The 16,361-nt window shown below is 39.4% G+C and overlaps 1 protein-coding gene across 1 annotated transcript in view; it reads left to right on the top strand.

Moving 5' to 3' along the window:
- LOC113406802 (receptor-type tyrosine-protein kinase FLT3-like) overlaps nucleotides 1–16,361 on the top strand; it is a 54,265-nt gene that overhangs the window by 19,267 nt on the left and 18,637 nt on the right. The window contains exons 8-14 of the mRNA XM_026653546.1: nucleotides 1,834–2,002; nucleotides 5,944–6,050; nucleotides 8,802–8,913; nucleotides 11,681–11,859; nucleotides 14,161–14,267; nucleotides 14,361–14,493; nucleotides 14,584–14,688. Coding sequence (XP_026509331.1) covers nucleotides 1,834–2,002; nucleotides 5,944–6,050; nucleotides 8,802–8,913; nucleotides 11,681–11,859; nucleotides 14,161–14,267; nucleotides 14,361–14,493; nucleotides 14,584–14,688 — 912 coding nt within the window. The remainder of the gene's footprint in view (nucleotides 1–1,833; nucleotides 2,003–5,943; nucleotides 6,051–8,801; nucleotides 8,914–11,680; nucleotides 11,860–14,160; nucleotides 14,268–14,360; nucleotides 14,494–14,583; nucleotides 14,689–16,361) is intronic.

The following is a 16,361-nucleotide window of genomic DNA, read 5'->3' as shown; positions in this document are numbered from 1 at the left end:
TTCCTATATCATGGTAACTAAATACAATAGACTGGCCACTCTGTTGTACTCAAAGTTTCTGAGTAAAGGAAGGAGAAATTCAAACCCAGCCTCTGAAGCTGCTTCTTACAGATGAGACAAGTCTCTCTTCGTCTTCTTCAAAGCTGGGGGATGGCCTAGAAAGACTGCATCCTTGGATCCCAAATTTTAACTATGGAGTTTTTTAAATGTAATGTTCCCATTCTTCACGCTGGAGCATCTCAACCCTGACTAATTCAATTTGTAGATGAATGAGGTGGATCGATTTCCTTCCTGGTAGTCTCAAAGTAGATATGCGCAGTATTATTGTAGAAAGAAAATACTTCAGCCAAAAAGCATAAATTGCTCGCTCTCTCTCTCTGCTCCTTTTCAAGTACGCCCGCTAATCTCACCTTTTTAATTTTAGCCTTATTCTCAGATTGTCAAATGTGGCAGAGAGGTTTTTAAACACAGCAGAAACCAGGCCATTCACCACAGCTGCAGAGTTCTTCATGTCTGTTATTCTCACATCCAGTTTCTGGATGTTACCTGACATTTTGTTTTATCAGCATTGCATAAAGAATTCTGTGCATTATCCAGTCTTTGTTCCAGGAGAGATGAGCTATTTTAAAATAAATGGTTTAAGCTGCTGAATACCAGGTTCAAAGGTAAAAATAATTACAGAAACAAGAAAAGATCATATTCAGACTTAGGAGTTTCAACTTGACTCCCATGGCCCCTAAATAATTACACTTAATACACTTTGAATAGAAATCCAAAAACTGCCACACGTAAACAGAAAAAGGAACGGCTGTGAAGATCACATCACTCACTCCTGCACTCCTTTCTTTCAGCTATAAGAGGGAAAACTGTTTTGTTTAAACTCTTTTGTAGAGAAATGGTGTCACTTTATTTCAAGGTAGTTGTAGGCGGTATGGAATTAGCTGTTAGACCCAATCTATTTGGATGATGCTCATAGCATAACTTCAAATGACTTTCCACCTGGAAAGATAAAAAATACTCCCCTTGGTCCCATTTGTACAGCCAAGATGTTTATAGCTCACAACAATTGGAGAATTCACATAAAAGGAAGCATTTCTTGTTTTAAAGCATTGTCTATTTTTATGGTTTATGTGGGAATTTCCACCCTATTATTTGCTAAATGAGGACTTCAGCTAGAGAAAACTGTGCTTTACAGAGCATGTGGATGTGGCCAGAAGAAAACCATTTAAAAAGAAAAGCCCAAACCAGCACTATTTACTACAATTCACGTGTGTTTTTTTTTCTTTCTTTATGGACCTGATCCTAAGCCCATTGATGTCACTGGAAAGGCTTCCATTGATTTCTGTGAACTTTGGAGCAGGCCCTGTGAAATGTAGCCATCAAGAGATGCTTACACTGGCAGTGATGTATTACTTTATATTTTATAAATCTTAAGTTATTAACATTTGGAATAAGTATTTACAATTGAGTGAAAGAAATTTACACAGGATGATCACTGTAGTCGATTCAAAATGACTTGCAGGGCAGAAAGATGGATGAGTTCCTGTATTTTTAAAGGTCTTTGAGTCTTTTATTAACCAAGCCAATCAGATTGGTTCATTCAAAGACAGAGCATTTACACATAGACTGGAGTGGAACATCAGGACAAAACCTGCATGTTATCACCCAGTATTACACCTGATCTTTTTGTAGATGAACAGAATGGTCACTAGTGATTTTATGACCAATGCATTCATAACTTGCAATAATAAATGCGAATAAAAATGTGCACATTTTCAAATTCCTTAATTAAATGGCACCTTTTATAACAGAATTTTAATATTTTGTTTACAGAAAAGGGATTTATAAATGTAACTGACTCAAGAGAAGATTTTGAGATTGATCTGTTGGAAAAGTTTTGTTTTGAAATTAAACTTAAAGCATACCCACCAATTAGATGTATATGGATTTTTTCCCAAAAATCATTTCCTTGTGAGCAAAGATACAATGCGGATGGATACAGGTACTTAACTATTCTGAATATTTGTCTGTTATAGTTTGTACAAATACTTATTTTATTTTTTGTCTTTTAAAAAATAGAAATATTTGTTCATTTTTTCTTTTAACATGTAGAGTGTGGCTTTTGTTTTTAAGTTAAATGTTATTTTTAAAATATAAATAGATCGAGATATTGGTAAAGCAGTGTTACCAAAGTGTTCTGTAATGTTATTCGAGTCTTCAAGAGCAAATCATGTAAATATCTTGTGTTATACATTTGATTAGTCTTGTGTGTTATAACAAATACTTTCCTAAATTATGCACATAACATACCTCTTTCAATTATTTTGTTATATCCTCAGAAAACTCAGTTTCTTGATCTTAGACATAATTCTCCTTTTATGAACCCATTCCGATCATCCATGACTGAATTATAACCTTCTAGGTGTTCCCTTAGTCTTATTCCATTCTTAGCTCATGTTCCCAGTATCTTTCAGGCTGCTAAAGCCAAGCTTATTGGCACGTAGTTTCCTAGACCTTTAGTAGATCCCTTAGGCCTTCTCTACATTACAGAAATTTTACTAGCTGTCCAATTCACAGATTTTTCCCATGTTACAAAAGAGGTTTTGAAAAAAATGTGTTAACTATTTTTTCTGCTACTTCCTATAATAAAGTTCTGGCATGGATTCTGTCTAGTCCTAACGATGTATCCATTCTCCAGCCTAATTTCTTGATATCATTATCTAATTCCTTCTGAGTTTCCTTTCAACTTTGCAAACTAAAGTCATACAGCATTCTAACCTCTAACTTTGTGAAAAGTCAGGCAAAAAGTTAACGTTTTAGCAGTGTTAACTACTCTTGTCTATGCCTGGCCTGTGCCAGGTCTGAGGACATAATGCTCCTGTGCTGATTTCTTGTTCCTCATATTCTTAAAACATTTAATTCTTTGCTTAAAACTCTGTTGCAAACTTGCTTTCACTTTTTAGCTTTGCTTTCTTTATCGTTTTGTTACACTTCACTTTAGTCTTAAGCCTTTTTGGTCCTATTTTGTAACAGACCTGGCTATTCATCTGAATCAGATTGGTTATTTGGAGTCAGACCTTCACATGGTACAGAGACAGCAGAGATCAGCCTGGTAAATGATCTTCTCCTGGCAATGGAGGCAAGAGATCTGTCTTTGTTGATAACGTTCGTTTTGTCAGCAGACTTTGGTAGAGTTGATTACTGGGTCTTGGTGACTAATCTGCAGTCCCTGGTGTGAGTAGGCTGATCTGTTCTTCAGTGGTTAAGATCATTTCTGGAGATGAGCTCGCTAAAGGTAGTCATGAGCATTTACTCATCCTTGTCCAAGAGATACCACTTTCATGCTGATAATACTCAGCTTATTTACTTTCCAACTATTGCAGACTGTCTCCTAGCTGTCTATTTGTCTGGCAGACAGTTGTGTTTGGAGGACAGACAGTTGATTCAACCCAGATAAGAGTAAAGTGATGCTGATGGGCCAAAAATAGTATTTTGAGGAACTCTGAGATGGTTTAGGTAATTCTGATTTACAGGAGGGTGGGGTCACCACTTGATCTCAGGAATATAGCAGTTGCTCTAGATTGCTTTTTCAGCATGGAAATGCATGTTGCTATCCAGGGACGGCTCCAGCATTCTGCCGCCCCAAGCAGAAAAAAAAAAAAAAAGCCGCGATCGGCGGCGGCAGTTCAGCGGCAGGTCCTTCGCTCCTAGAGGGAGTGAGGGACCTGTCGCCCCCGAATTGCCGCAGGTGCCACCCCTCTCCCTTGGCCGCCCCAAGCACCTGCTTGTTAAGCTGGTGCCTGGAGCCGGCCCTGTTGCTATCATACTCCAGAGTGGTGACCACCAACTCCAACTTCTGTGAAAAGCCCACCCTTTTCTGTCTATTGCAGGCTTGGCTTTGCTTGTTCACACCATAGTCACTTCAGGCAAGATTCTTGTAACTGAGTCCTAGTCAAGCTGCATCAGTTACAGGACATAGCTGCCCAGGTGCTCCATGCATAAAACCCAGGGAATAAGTTTTGTTTAAATGTTGTTTTTAAAAAGTTTTCATTTACAGCATCCCAGATAGTCATATTTAGCGCTTTAGATTTTCAAAGCACTGTACAGATTTCAGCCAACACAATGCCCCGTAAGAAGGCAGGTAAAATCAATACAGGTATTATTATTGTACACATTTTGCAGATGGGTTCAATGGACAGAAAAGTAAATAAATTTAAAAATAAATATGCAATCACATTCTATAGCACCCTGTTTGATTTGTTATTTTCAGCTTTGCATGTTCCGGTTTATGGTTGAGTAACCATATCTCCCATCACTTCTACTTTGCTCCTTTCATATCCTTTTTATTGATTTTATTTCCTTTTTTGATTTCTGTTATATCCTTATCAAGTTGTTCCTCCTTATTGCATTTTATAATAAATTTGTACTATGAACTTTGCTCCTTAACATTTAATTTCATGCTATAAAAAATTTGGCACCATCTTTAGTTCCTCTAAGTGCTAAGAGCAACAACAGGTTCTTTCAGACTTTCCATTTTCTGTTCTCTCTTTATAAAACAGACCATATCTCTGTGCTTAGCACACTGCTGCTTTTCACTTCCTTACTATGGGTGAATCAATTCCATGAAGGCAAATGCTCTCATGTACATCTTGTTCTTTCACCTTTCCTTGTGCTTACATGCAGACACCCAAGAAATGACTCTTGAAAGGCTCTTCTTATTTCTTTCCCGTGACTAGTGATTCTTGATGTATCGATGTTTGGGTGCCCAACTGGAGACACTCTAAAGAGGGCTTGATTTTTAGAAAGTGCTGAGCACCTAGACATCTCATAAACAAGTCTGTTTTTCTTTCTATCACCTATAATGTCTTGAAGGTGTCCCAGTTGAGCACTCTACAACTGAGGCACTCAAAATCAATAATCATGAATGGAAATCTTGGCCTCAGTCAGCAGGCAAAATGACACTTCTCTTCAGTGTGAATTTTCTTACTTTAGAGCCACATATGGATAGGCTGGCTTCATAACTGTGTTATGTGTCTTGTCTAATAAAAGCTACTTAGTTTCCCCCCGCCCCCCATCTCTAGGTTTCTTTTTCAGGGCTGACTGTTTCTTTCTCCTGTACACCTACCTGCTGATTCTGGCTGTTTCTTCTCTTCTGACTTATAGATTTTCCTCAGATGCCTGCCGTCTTTACCGCTATTCACTGACTGAAACTCTTCTAGCCAAAAAACCGTATTCCCTTAAGTCAGGACATCTGTACCTTAGATCAGGGGTTCTCAACCTTTTTCTTTCTGAGGCCCCCCAAACATGCTATTAAATACTACATGGCCCACCTGTGCCACAATAACTGGTTTTCTGCATCTAAAAGCCAGGGCCAGCGTTAAGGGGTAGCAAGCGGGGCAGTTGCCCAGGGCCCCATGCCACAGGGGGCACCATGAAGCTAAGTTGCTCAGGCTTCTGCTTCAGCCCCAGGTGGCGGGCCCCAGGGCCCCACGCTTCACCCCGATGCAGTGGGACTTCGGCTTTCTGCCTTGGGCCCCAGCAAGCCTAATACTGGCCCTGAAACCTGCTCACGGCCCCCTAGGGGGCCCCAGACCCCTGGTTGAGAACCACTGCACTAGAGCACCAGTAATTATATGCAAGGAGCATCTCCCTTAAGTACTCTTCTAACACTGATGAACCCACAAAAGTTCCCTCTCAAATCTGACAACAATCCAGACAAAAATAAAACAATCAAATGAACAGATTTGGGAATCACTCCCATTTCCTTTCATTACAGCACATAGAGAATATAATTATGTCTGGAGACTGGTTTTACATTTCTTTATTCAGAAAAAAATTATTTTGGATTCTTTGTTAATGACTTGATTTTTAAAAAAATATTTGAATCTTGACTACATGTAATCTGTAAATGTGCTTAAGCATTTCCCCCCCTTTTCTCAACAGCATTTCTTCAAGGTTCTGTGATCATAAGTATCAGTCAGGGGAATACGTATTCTATGCAGAAAATGATGATACATATGTGAATAAAACAATGATGTTGTATGTGAAACGTAAGTAAAAAAATGCACAGGTTTGATTAAATCTATGGGTGAGAAATCCTGACCCCTTTGGAATCAATCAATGGAATTTTTGCCATTGACTTCAATGGGGCCAGGAATTCACCCAATAGGTTATTTCTTTCCCACCCCTCTTTCATCCTACCAAAAATAAACATTAACAATTTATCACCTTGTAGATCAGGAATTTTTCGGATAGTAAGAGTGAACTATAACTAGTTGTCAAATATATTAGACAATACAAAAAAGCAAACTGTTTTTACGAGGGGGAAAAAAGGTTGGGTAAGTGGGAATTTTGAGATTTAACCAATAGTAAGGCTGCTTGCTAATGTCTTCTGTTTCCTAACGTCTCTCATCTAACTGTGTTTTTATTTGTGCCTCTCATATACAAGTCTGTTTTTCTTTCTACCACCTATTTGGGAGATTTTTTTTGACTTGCATATTGCAGATTTTGGAGTACAGTAAGGGTACATCTACATTGCAATTGGAGGTGTGATTACAGCTCAGGTAGGCAAACCTGTGCTAGCCAGCACAGCTAAAAAGAGCAACGAAGACACAGTGTCAGGGACCCCAGCTCTTCACTACTACTTTTAGCAGACTAGCTAGCTCAAAGCTAGCGTGGGTAGGCCTACTTGAGCTGCACGCACACCTCTGATTGCAGTGTAGACCTACCTCAGATAGTTTGAGTCCCAGTGAAATATTGAAAACTAAATACCTGTCCTGAAAATATTACTGCAATGATAGATGTCATCAAAATGGGAAAGGTTTAAAAAAGCAGGAGGGGGAAAATAATGTAAGCTCCTGTCAGAATTTTTTCACACTCCTCATGTAGCAGCTGCTGTCATGTGCTTCTGATATGTCGACACTGCCTCGCAGTTTGGACTACAGGGGTGTGAATAGCAGGGCATGCCAAAGTGCTGCCCTGGTAACTCCCCCAGGTAGATGCTGCGGGTGTGAACTAAAAGGTTCCTAGTTCTGATTAATGTAATCCTGTTTAAAGAGGACTGTGGTAATGCGAACTAGGAACTTTTTAGTTTGCACCCACAGCATCCACACAGGGACCCTACAGCGCAGCACCTTGGTACACACTGCTATTCACACCCCGTAGTCCAATCTGCGGGGCAGTGTAGACATAGCCTCACAGTTTCTTGTTTCATTCTCACTGAGCACTCTCTAGGCCTTGTTCACCTGTAACCTACACCTGTTTTGCACCAATAGAGCTCCACGGATTTCAATAGAAGTACTCCTGATTTACACCAATGTGAGAGGAGAATTGGGTCCTATGTGACTGGATTGTTAACTAGAAATCCCCAAGCCCTATAAAACCTAGCAGAAAATACCGAAGAAATCTCAGCCATCAAATATGATCAGGAAATAGCCTTTTACAAAGAATTCCTACCTCTAGTGTGCCACCAACAGTGTGGACAAAAATAGAGCAAGAAAATGAAAACTTCTTAAGAAAACTACAGTGGGCAGGCACCAACTGAAATACAGTTACATTACTTCAAAAAGGCAAAATAGTCTTAATCCATGAGAGTGGGATAGAATGATATGAGAAAATTCACTCATTAGGTATAACTTGCCAGACCCTGCTTGTGGCTTCTTTATGCCATTCACGAGTTCACAACATTCATCCCAGAACCCTATGATGGGGTGTATAACCCTCCCCTAGAACTAAAGATGTTAAAGAGCAACTCTGGGTCCAGATGACCCCGCCCAGCCTCACCTGCAGAGCATGTTCCAGATGGAGATGGAGCTTAAAAGAAAATCAGACAGCTTAGAAGGGGACTAACAAGGCAGGTAGCTCCTGAGAAGGGATGCTGCAAAAGCCATTGGAAAAGGGGTGCCTACCGGTTGCACCCAGACAGACAGGAGGGGCGGTTAGTACCATTTTTCCATTACCTATTTGCTACAGACTGCAAAACTTGGCCAATAGAGTCAGGGGTAGGAAGTGGCCCAAGGAGGGCAGTGTTAAGGTGCTCTTGGGTGCCAGATCCCAGTGGAGTGGGAGGGTCTGGGCTCCCCTACCCCGCCCCTCTCTGCATTAAGAAGGGACTTACCCCGTGATACTTCCAACAAGCGCTGACCATCACAAACCCATGAACATTTAGTACCTGTTAGTGCTGCACTATCATGTGTTATGTGTTGCATCCAGTATTTTTTGTTGAAAAAAATCTTAGCTTTGCTACATGTTAGTAATATCATGTCATTGCTTTACATTAACTGTCAACAAAAAAAATGCTCTTCAGTGAGAGTCAGGCAATCAGAATTTGCCTTTTCACGTGTAGCATAGTTTGGAGGAATGATTGTCTTGCAGTTGGGAGTCAGGAAGTTCTGAGTTTTAATCCTGGCTCTGCCACTGATTCACTGTGAGACCTTGGGTCAATTACTTCACTTTCCTGTCTCCATTCCATTATACATAGAAAGGAAATAACAGTACTTACCTATCACAGGGGTGCTATGGAGATTAACATGGCCCCTGATGATGGGATGCTTTATAAATACCTAAGTAGATTTTGATCACTTTGGGTGTGGTGTAACCATAGGTGCTGGTGCTGGGGGTGCTGCTGCACTCCCTGGCTTGAAGTGGTTTCCATTATATAGGGTTTACAGTTTGGTTCAGTGGCTCTCAGCACCCTCCACTATACAAATTGTTCCAGCATCTCTGGGTGTAACCCTATAGACATAACTGTATTATTGACTAAAGTATTATATTAAACTTTTTTTGTGATATGTTTGTTACAGGGAAACCTGAAGTAACAATACAGTCAACATCAAAAGATATTTCTTGCTTCTCTGATAGTTACCCTGCACCATCTTGGACCTGGAGGAAATGTCCAGGACCCGATTCTTCTAAGTAAATAAAGACATTTTCTGCCCTTTTTTTTTTATTTCTATATTCTTATTTGTGATGTTTCTTTGGCTAAATAAAGACTAGCCAGTGACTAGGATACTGTAAGATGAACTTTGGGGTACATGTAAAATAATAGTCTGGTACAGGGATGAATCAGACTAAATTAGAGTTTTTCCTTGACTTTAATAGAAGCAACATCAGGCCCATAAGCATGTGTATCTGAAGCTCTTTATATTGAAATAAACACAGCTGTGTCTAGAGCAATAGTTAGACATTAATTTAATTGCACAGTGTCCCAGTATGAATACTGGATTCCATATAAGCTTTCCTTGGTGCATTTAGTGGTCCTAATGAATCAAAGTATCAGGACCAGTGGATTTACCAGGGAATACATCAAAGTGTCAAGATATTCTTTTGGTTTATCTAGCCATTTCAGTACCTGGAAGTGCATTGAGGATCTGATCTAATGCTCAAGGAAGTCAATGAGTCATTCCATTTACTGCAATGGAGATTGAATCAGGCCCTAAAACTTCAAGGTACCAGGGTGTTTCTTGCACTGTGTCGACATTACTTTACTCATTCTAAAAAGCTCATTCCAAAAATAATCCTACATTCAAATTAAGGTACCAGGTCAAATATATTAATGGAATGTTATGAATGAGATTTAAAATATTTTAGAAAGTTGTTTTTAAATATTATGATAATTTTTCTATCCTTGCATCCAAGTCCACTTCTTTCTATGAGTCTAATTGTACAGAAATCAAAAGGAGAGGAAAACATATAACTGGTAAATTTAAAATATTTCTTAAAGTAGCTTTTCATATATAAAATGCTGAGACTCTAAAACCCAATGTCTTGGGAACATGTAGGTCTAGAAAAAGTGTTGTGTGTCCCATTAAAATGTGGCAATCTCCTCTTTCCTTTGGTATAAAATTCCTCTTTCTAAATATTAGACTTAAATTTTGCTTCTCATTTGGGACTGAATGTTTTCCATTCTAAGCCTTAATCAAGTGTAATTTTGAGGAGGAAACTGTATGCGTTAGAGGAAAGACATAAACATTTTTATGGCAGGTTAATCTTTTTAAATGGCAGCTATTTTGAAGCTTCTGAAAACTCTGGAGGGTTTGAAGTAGCCCCAGCGGAAATGGATTAGTGGGCAGAGTGATGGAGAAACAGTCAAAGTGAAACCCAGATGGAAGGCTGGGAGCAGAACCTGGATAATATCCCTTGAATTTATTTATTTAGAGTCATAGGGCCAGCTCTTCAGCAGACGTAAACGTGCATAGATCCACTGGAAGCAACAGAGTTATACTGATTTGCACCAGCTCAGGATATGACCATAATATACAAAAAAATACCTATCCTTGGCTCTAGATGCCTTTACCAAAATTAAAAATTAAATCAAATGAAAAAAAACCCAGCATCTACTCCCAACCCCCACAATAATAATAAGAACTTAAGAACAACCATACTGGGTCAGACCAATGGTCCATCTAGCCCAGTATCCTGTCTTCTGACAGTTGCCCATGCCAGGTGCCCCTAGGATGACCATATGTCCTGATTGTATAGGGACAGTCCCAATTTTGTTTTTTTTTTCTTATATAGGCTCCTATTACCCTCCACCCCCTGTCCCGATTTTTCACATTTGCTGTCTGGTCACCCTAGGTGCCCCAGAGGGAATGAACAGAACAGGTAATCATCAAGTGATCCATCTCCTGTCGCTCATTCCCAACTTCTGGCAAACAGAGACTATGGACACCATTCCTGCCCATTCTGGCTAATAGCCCTTGATGGACCTATCCTCCATGAACTTATCTAGTTCTTTTTCGAACCCTGTCAGTGTCTTGGCCTTCACAACATCCTCTGGCAAGGAGTTCCACAGGTTGACTGTGCTTTGTGTGAAGTAATACTTCCTTTTGTTTGTTTTAAATCTGTTGCCTGTTAATTTCATTTGGTGACCCCTTGTTCTTGTGTTATGAGAAGGAGTAATTAACACTTCCTTATTTACTTTCTCCACACCAGTCATGAATTTATAGACCTCTATCATATCCCCCCTTAGTCGTCCTTTTCCAAACTGAAAAGTCCTGGTCTTATTAATCTCTCCTCATATGGAAGTTGTTCCATACCCCTAATCATTTTTGTTGCCCTTTTTGTACCTTTTCTAATTCCAATATATCCTTTTTTGAGATGGGACGACCAGATCTGCACCAAGTATTCAAGATGTGGGCATACCATGGATTTACAGAGCAGCAATATGATATTTTCTGTCTTATTATCTATCCCTTTCCTAATGATTCCCAACATTCTGTTCGCTTTTTTGACTGCTGCTGCACATTGAGTGGATGTTTTCAAAGAACTATCCACAATGAGTTCAAGATCTCTTTCTTGAGTTGTAACAGCTAATTTATACCCCATAATTTTGTATATATAGTTGGGATTATGTTTTCCAAAGTGCATTACTTTGCATTGATCAACATTGAATTTCATCAGCCATTTTGTTGCCTAGTCACCCAGTTTAGTGAGATCACTTTGGTACTCTTCGCAGTCTGCTTTGGACTTTATCTATCTATCTATCTATCTATCTATCTATCTAATGTATACATGTATAATGTATGTAGATGTATATATCATCATGTATAATAATATAGTGAAAATCAAGCCCAGCAATACTCTCCTCTCTAGCACAAACATCAGCCACCTCTCATGATTTGGCCTCCCCAAAACCCTGTGCAAGTTGTAACAATCATAACTGGACCTCATTTCTTTTTAGTTGTACAGAAGAAATCACAGAAGGGATTTGGAATGACACACATGAGAGGAAAACCTTTGGGTCCTGGCATTCCAGCAGCATTTTAGATATACAGGATACAGTGATAGGCTTTTCTGTTGAGTGCTGTGCAAACAATTCTGTTGGCTCATCCTGTGCGAAGAGATTCATTAACCAACAAGGTACTGTACCGCTTCTGAGATAGTGCAGGCCATCTCAAGTTAATTAAAGACTACAAAGAGAAAACTATGTTATCATCTGTATTGTTGGTTCACATTTGAATATTCTTTGCAACTAAAATATAGGATTCCACACAGACTGTGAGTGGAATTGTGGGTAAAATGTGTGTTTCTTCTGGCATGATCTTTTTCTTAAGTTCAGTGATATGGTGTTTGGGACCAAATCTAGCAGTCCCAAAGCAGACTACTCTTCCATTAAAGTCAGCTGCAGAATCACACCCTGTGAATCTAGAGGCCTGCTTTTTATTCCTATGAGTAAGCTATACCCTGGAAATTAAGTTACAAATTGATGTTCAGCCCTTTTTGCTTATGGAAATATATGAGATCCTCCTTTTATGTTTGATTACAAAGAAGAAGCAACGTGGCTATCAGGTCATGTTCTGTTCGGATGTCTTCTCTGAGACTAAAGATTTTCAGCCCATAGATATTGCATGAGGACAAATATTTGAGCTACAGAAAATAACATGCAGTATTATTTAGGAAGAGGGCAAATCTTTAATTTATTCAGTTTGAACATAAAGATTTCCTTTGTCTTGAAGAGACAAGATGTTGTCTTAATTTAGTAAACGTATTGACCACAAGTGATAGGTATTACCCGGTACCATTCCACATATATAGTGTCATAAAGGATATTAAAGTTGCTCAATTTTGACCTTCAGAAGACATGTTGCAGCTATAGTAAAAAAGGAAGTAGACAGAGAAGAAAGAGTAGAAGGTAGCAGAGTCAGCCTGCTTTTGTGAGAGAAGGTCACACACTTTCACCTTGAGTGTCTTAAAATCATAAAAATGTAACAAGGAAAAGGCAGGGAATTCCGATTTTAATACCATTAGTTACTGAGTCATTTTAATTTGTCTTTCTGACACCCAGCCTGGTAGTGATGTGCACTGATTAGTGGTGTACATAGGCTGGAATGTCTATGAGAACATGTGTAGAGTACATTTAAGTATTATGAATCCAGTCATCTAATGTCTAATATTTTGAATTTAATGAACAATGAATTTATGTAAGCATGGGTCAAACATAATTAGTTTACACTGGAGTAAACTATATGGATAGCACACACTGTATGCTGGTGTTAATTTTCTGAATGGGCAAGGATGTATTTATCTGTATGATGAAAAAGTTAGACCTGGTAATTTTGGCATTATGGTGTTAACGAGGCAATAGCAGAGCAACATTCTAAGCAGGTTTGGTGTAATTGGTCCTCAGTTAACTGGTGGCTCTTTATATTATATCTGCATTGAGGCAGGGGTTATGCAGTTAACCTTGGAATGACTTCTTATTTGTTTGGCTGTTTGTCTTTAGATTCCCAGGGATCTGGGCAACATGCCATAATGGCATCTGGTTGAACAATGATGTCAAAGGGGTTAAAGAGTCATATAACATTCACTTTTTGAATGAAAATAAGTTTCAGACTTACCCAGTTTATAAGTATTGCCCATCTTGTTTTGTTATGAATACAACTCATTTACAGTGCTAATTGAGGCCCTGACCCAAAGACATTTGAAGTCAATGGTTATACTTCCATTAAACACGTCTTCCTGCAGTAGAATAAACAAGAGGGGGCTAAGGGGAAGAAATATTTATGACTATCCTCTTAGGGGTTCCTCTCTGTTCATTCCACTTTGGGCTGTCAGTCTGTCCCATGTGGAATGGATCATGGTGCCGACCAGAGATCCAAAGCAGATCAGGTGCATCTATGTGGAGATCTTTTGCCTTCACTCTGGCTCCATGTCCCCAGCATTTCCTTTGCTACCTGGCAGCATAGCTACATTACCAGGGACTCCCCAGGCTGCAGCTGTCCCTGGAGCCTCATTAAAGGTATCTTCCCATCACCAACATGATAAGCTCTGTGGTGTAAAGGGGGAACAATGTGTATTCTCCCAGCTCCACCCTCACCCAAATCTGGGCCACCCAGACCCTGCCCCTCCCTCTGCATAAATCTTTGCACCTTGGATCACCTCTACTCCAGAGGCAACTGAACCCTCCTTCATATGGGAGTTGGTCGATCCACATACAGAGGATCTTACTCATGTACTGAGGTTTGAAGGGCATGATCTGGCTACCTGAGAGATGTTGATCACCTGTAATTCCCATTAGCAATTCTCAGGCTCAGGCCAAAAGGGAATGGAAAATAGTGGCGATAATACAAACACGACAGATTTGACTCTGTTCCTCGTAACCTAACATTATATTCCAGTTCTGATTCGCTGTTTAGTAACATGTATCTTTTTGAATTACAGGAGCTGTTTTTTCCCTCCAAGATAATGTTTCATTCTATGCAACTATTGGATTTTGCCTTCCATTTATAGCTGTTTTGCTTATATTTATTTTTCATAAATACAAAAAGGTAAAAGCAAAAAACTTAAATGAATGCTCTCCACTCCCCTCTGTTGGAAATCTATTTCTCTGTTGGACTAATACAATTTTTCCATTTCTGAAGCAATTTAGATATGAAAGCCAAATGCAAATGATACAGATAGTTGGTCCTTCAGATAATGAGTACATCTACATTGATTTCAGTGAATTTGAATATGATCTCAAATGGGAGTTTCCAAGAGAAAATCTGGAATTTGGTGAGCAATCTGCTATGTAAACGATCAACTCATCATATTAGTTTGCATTGCACTAAACTAGAAATCACCTTAACTCATTTTGTCTTGTAGGGCAGGCACTTGGCTCTGGTGCCTTTGGAAAAGTGGTGAATGCGACAGCTTATGGAATTAGTAAAACCGGAGTTTCAGTCCAAGTTGCAGTCAAAATGCTAAAAGGTACAGTAAATCACAGAGAGATACTGCTCTCACAAGCAGTGATTTATTGTTTGTGTTTTAAGATAGAAACAGCACCAGAAGCCCCTCTAAATCAATTCCCTTAGCAATTGCACCTCACTGTCCTTTTATACTTTAATACTTACTTAGCTCTAAAAGTTATTCCTTTTGCATATTCTTATTGCTGCATTTTGTAGTTTATTCCATGCATTAACTAAATTCTAGAGTGTGTCTCTAAGGTACAACCAATAGTATGGGAAAGGATAGAACTCTGCCACTCCTGGGGGGCACTGGGAGGCATTCTCCCTCAAGGGAAGGACTCCTGGGCCTCCCACATGGCAAAGATTGCATATTTGCTACAGCATCCTTTCATGGGATACATCCTTCTCTTCCCAGTGTGGCTGACCAGCTCTGATGACTTGGGTACAGGGATCTGGAGGGAGCCTAGCTAACAGCTCTGTTGTGGACCTGCTACTCACGGATGCTGTCTTAGTCCACATTACCCAGCTGGGTCTTGTCTTCCCTGCTTTGCAGGACATTTAGTTTCTCAGCTTTTCCACAGCTGGAAAGAACTTGCCCCATCAAACCATTGGGATGTGGTGAGGTCCTGCCTCCTGTGATATGGTCACCCAGTACCCCAACTGCCATATATGGCATTCAGAGGTGGAAATATGGACTCCATCCAGAAGAGAAGGCAGGGCTTAACAGTCATGTAGTGTCAGCCCTGAGAGGGCTTCTCACAGGGCCAGTCCTAAGAGGGTTTCCCACCTCCGAATTCTAGAAAGGCTCTCCCGTTGGAGAAACCAGCTCTGCCATGCAATTTGGCCCCCTTCATGCTGTGGTAGGGCAAAGTTTTAGCTCTAGTAACTTTTTAAAAGTTCTTTCTATATTTGATTGATATAGAGAGAGTGCTTCCTGTTCATGAGGTAAAGTGACATTATTTTGGGCTAAATGAACTCTGATGCAAAGGAGATGTTTATTAGCACAGGTATCATTTTTACTGAGTGAACAGAAAACACCTTCATTTTGTTGTTACACTGAAATATACTTTCCATTTTCTCACCCTTACTCTCTGATTGGCTACTATGGGTCCCTCATCTCCATGGACTACTGCCTTCAGAACAGACATGACTGCCTCAGTTTCTTACCCATCCAATACTTCCCCTCTCTTGCATAATGAGGAGTTATTAGTTCCTCTCTCTCTAACTAAGAGTAATTAAATTAATAAAGTAAATTTTATTTATTATCTAGAGTTAGATGAGGTCAGTTTGCATAATGATTCTACATTTATTGAAAAACAGGTATAAAGTCATTATTTAAATGATTGTACACTAATTGGCTAACGGCCTTTATTAGCCAATTGGAATACAATTATTTGTATACTTTATGTGGATGAGAAATCATAGACATAGACTCTCTCAGCCAATCAAAATGCAGGGAATTGCGTAAATGAGAAATAAGTTATGAGTCAATAGTTGTACTGCTTCTCTATATTGTGACTGAGACAATTCCATATCATTTTAAGTTGTAAGCTATGGTTTCCCTCAAAATTGCATGATCCAGTTTTGAATCAGGAGAGACAATAGGGAAAAATTATGGGCCAAATTCTGCTCACAGTTACAACTGTTTAAATCCAAAGTAGCCCTACTGAACACGTTTCAATTTTATAGCAATAT

The sequence above is a fragment of the Terrapene carolina genome, unplaced genomic scaffold, assembly GCF_002925995.2.
Source record: "Terrapene carolina triunguis isolate 2854851 unplaced genomic scaffold, T_m_triunguis-2.0 Scaffold141, whole genome shotgun sequence".
Classification (NCBI taxonomy): domain Eukaryota; kingdom Metazoa; phylum Chordata; order Testudines; family Emydidae; genus Terrapene; species Terrapene triunguis.
This window is presented reverse-complemented; position numbering and strand designations above follow the sequence as displayed.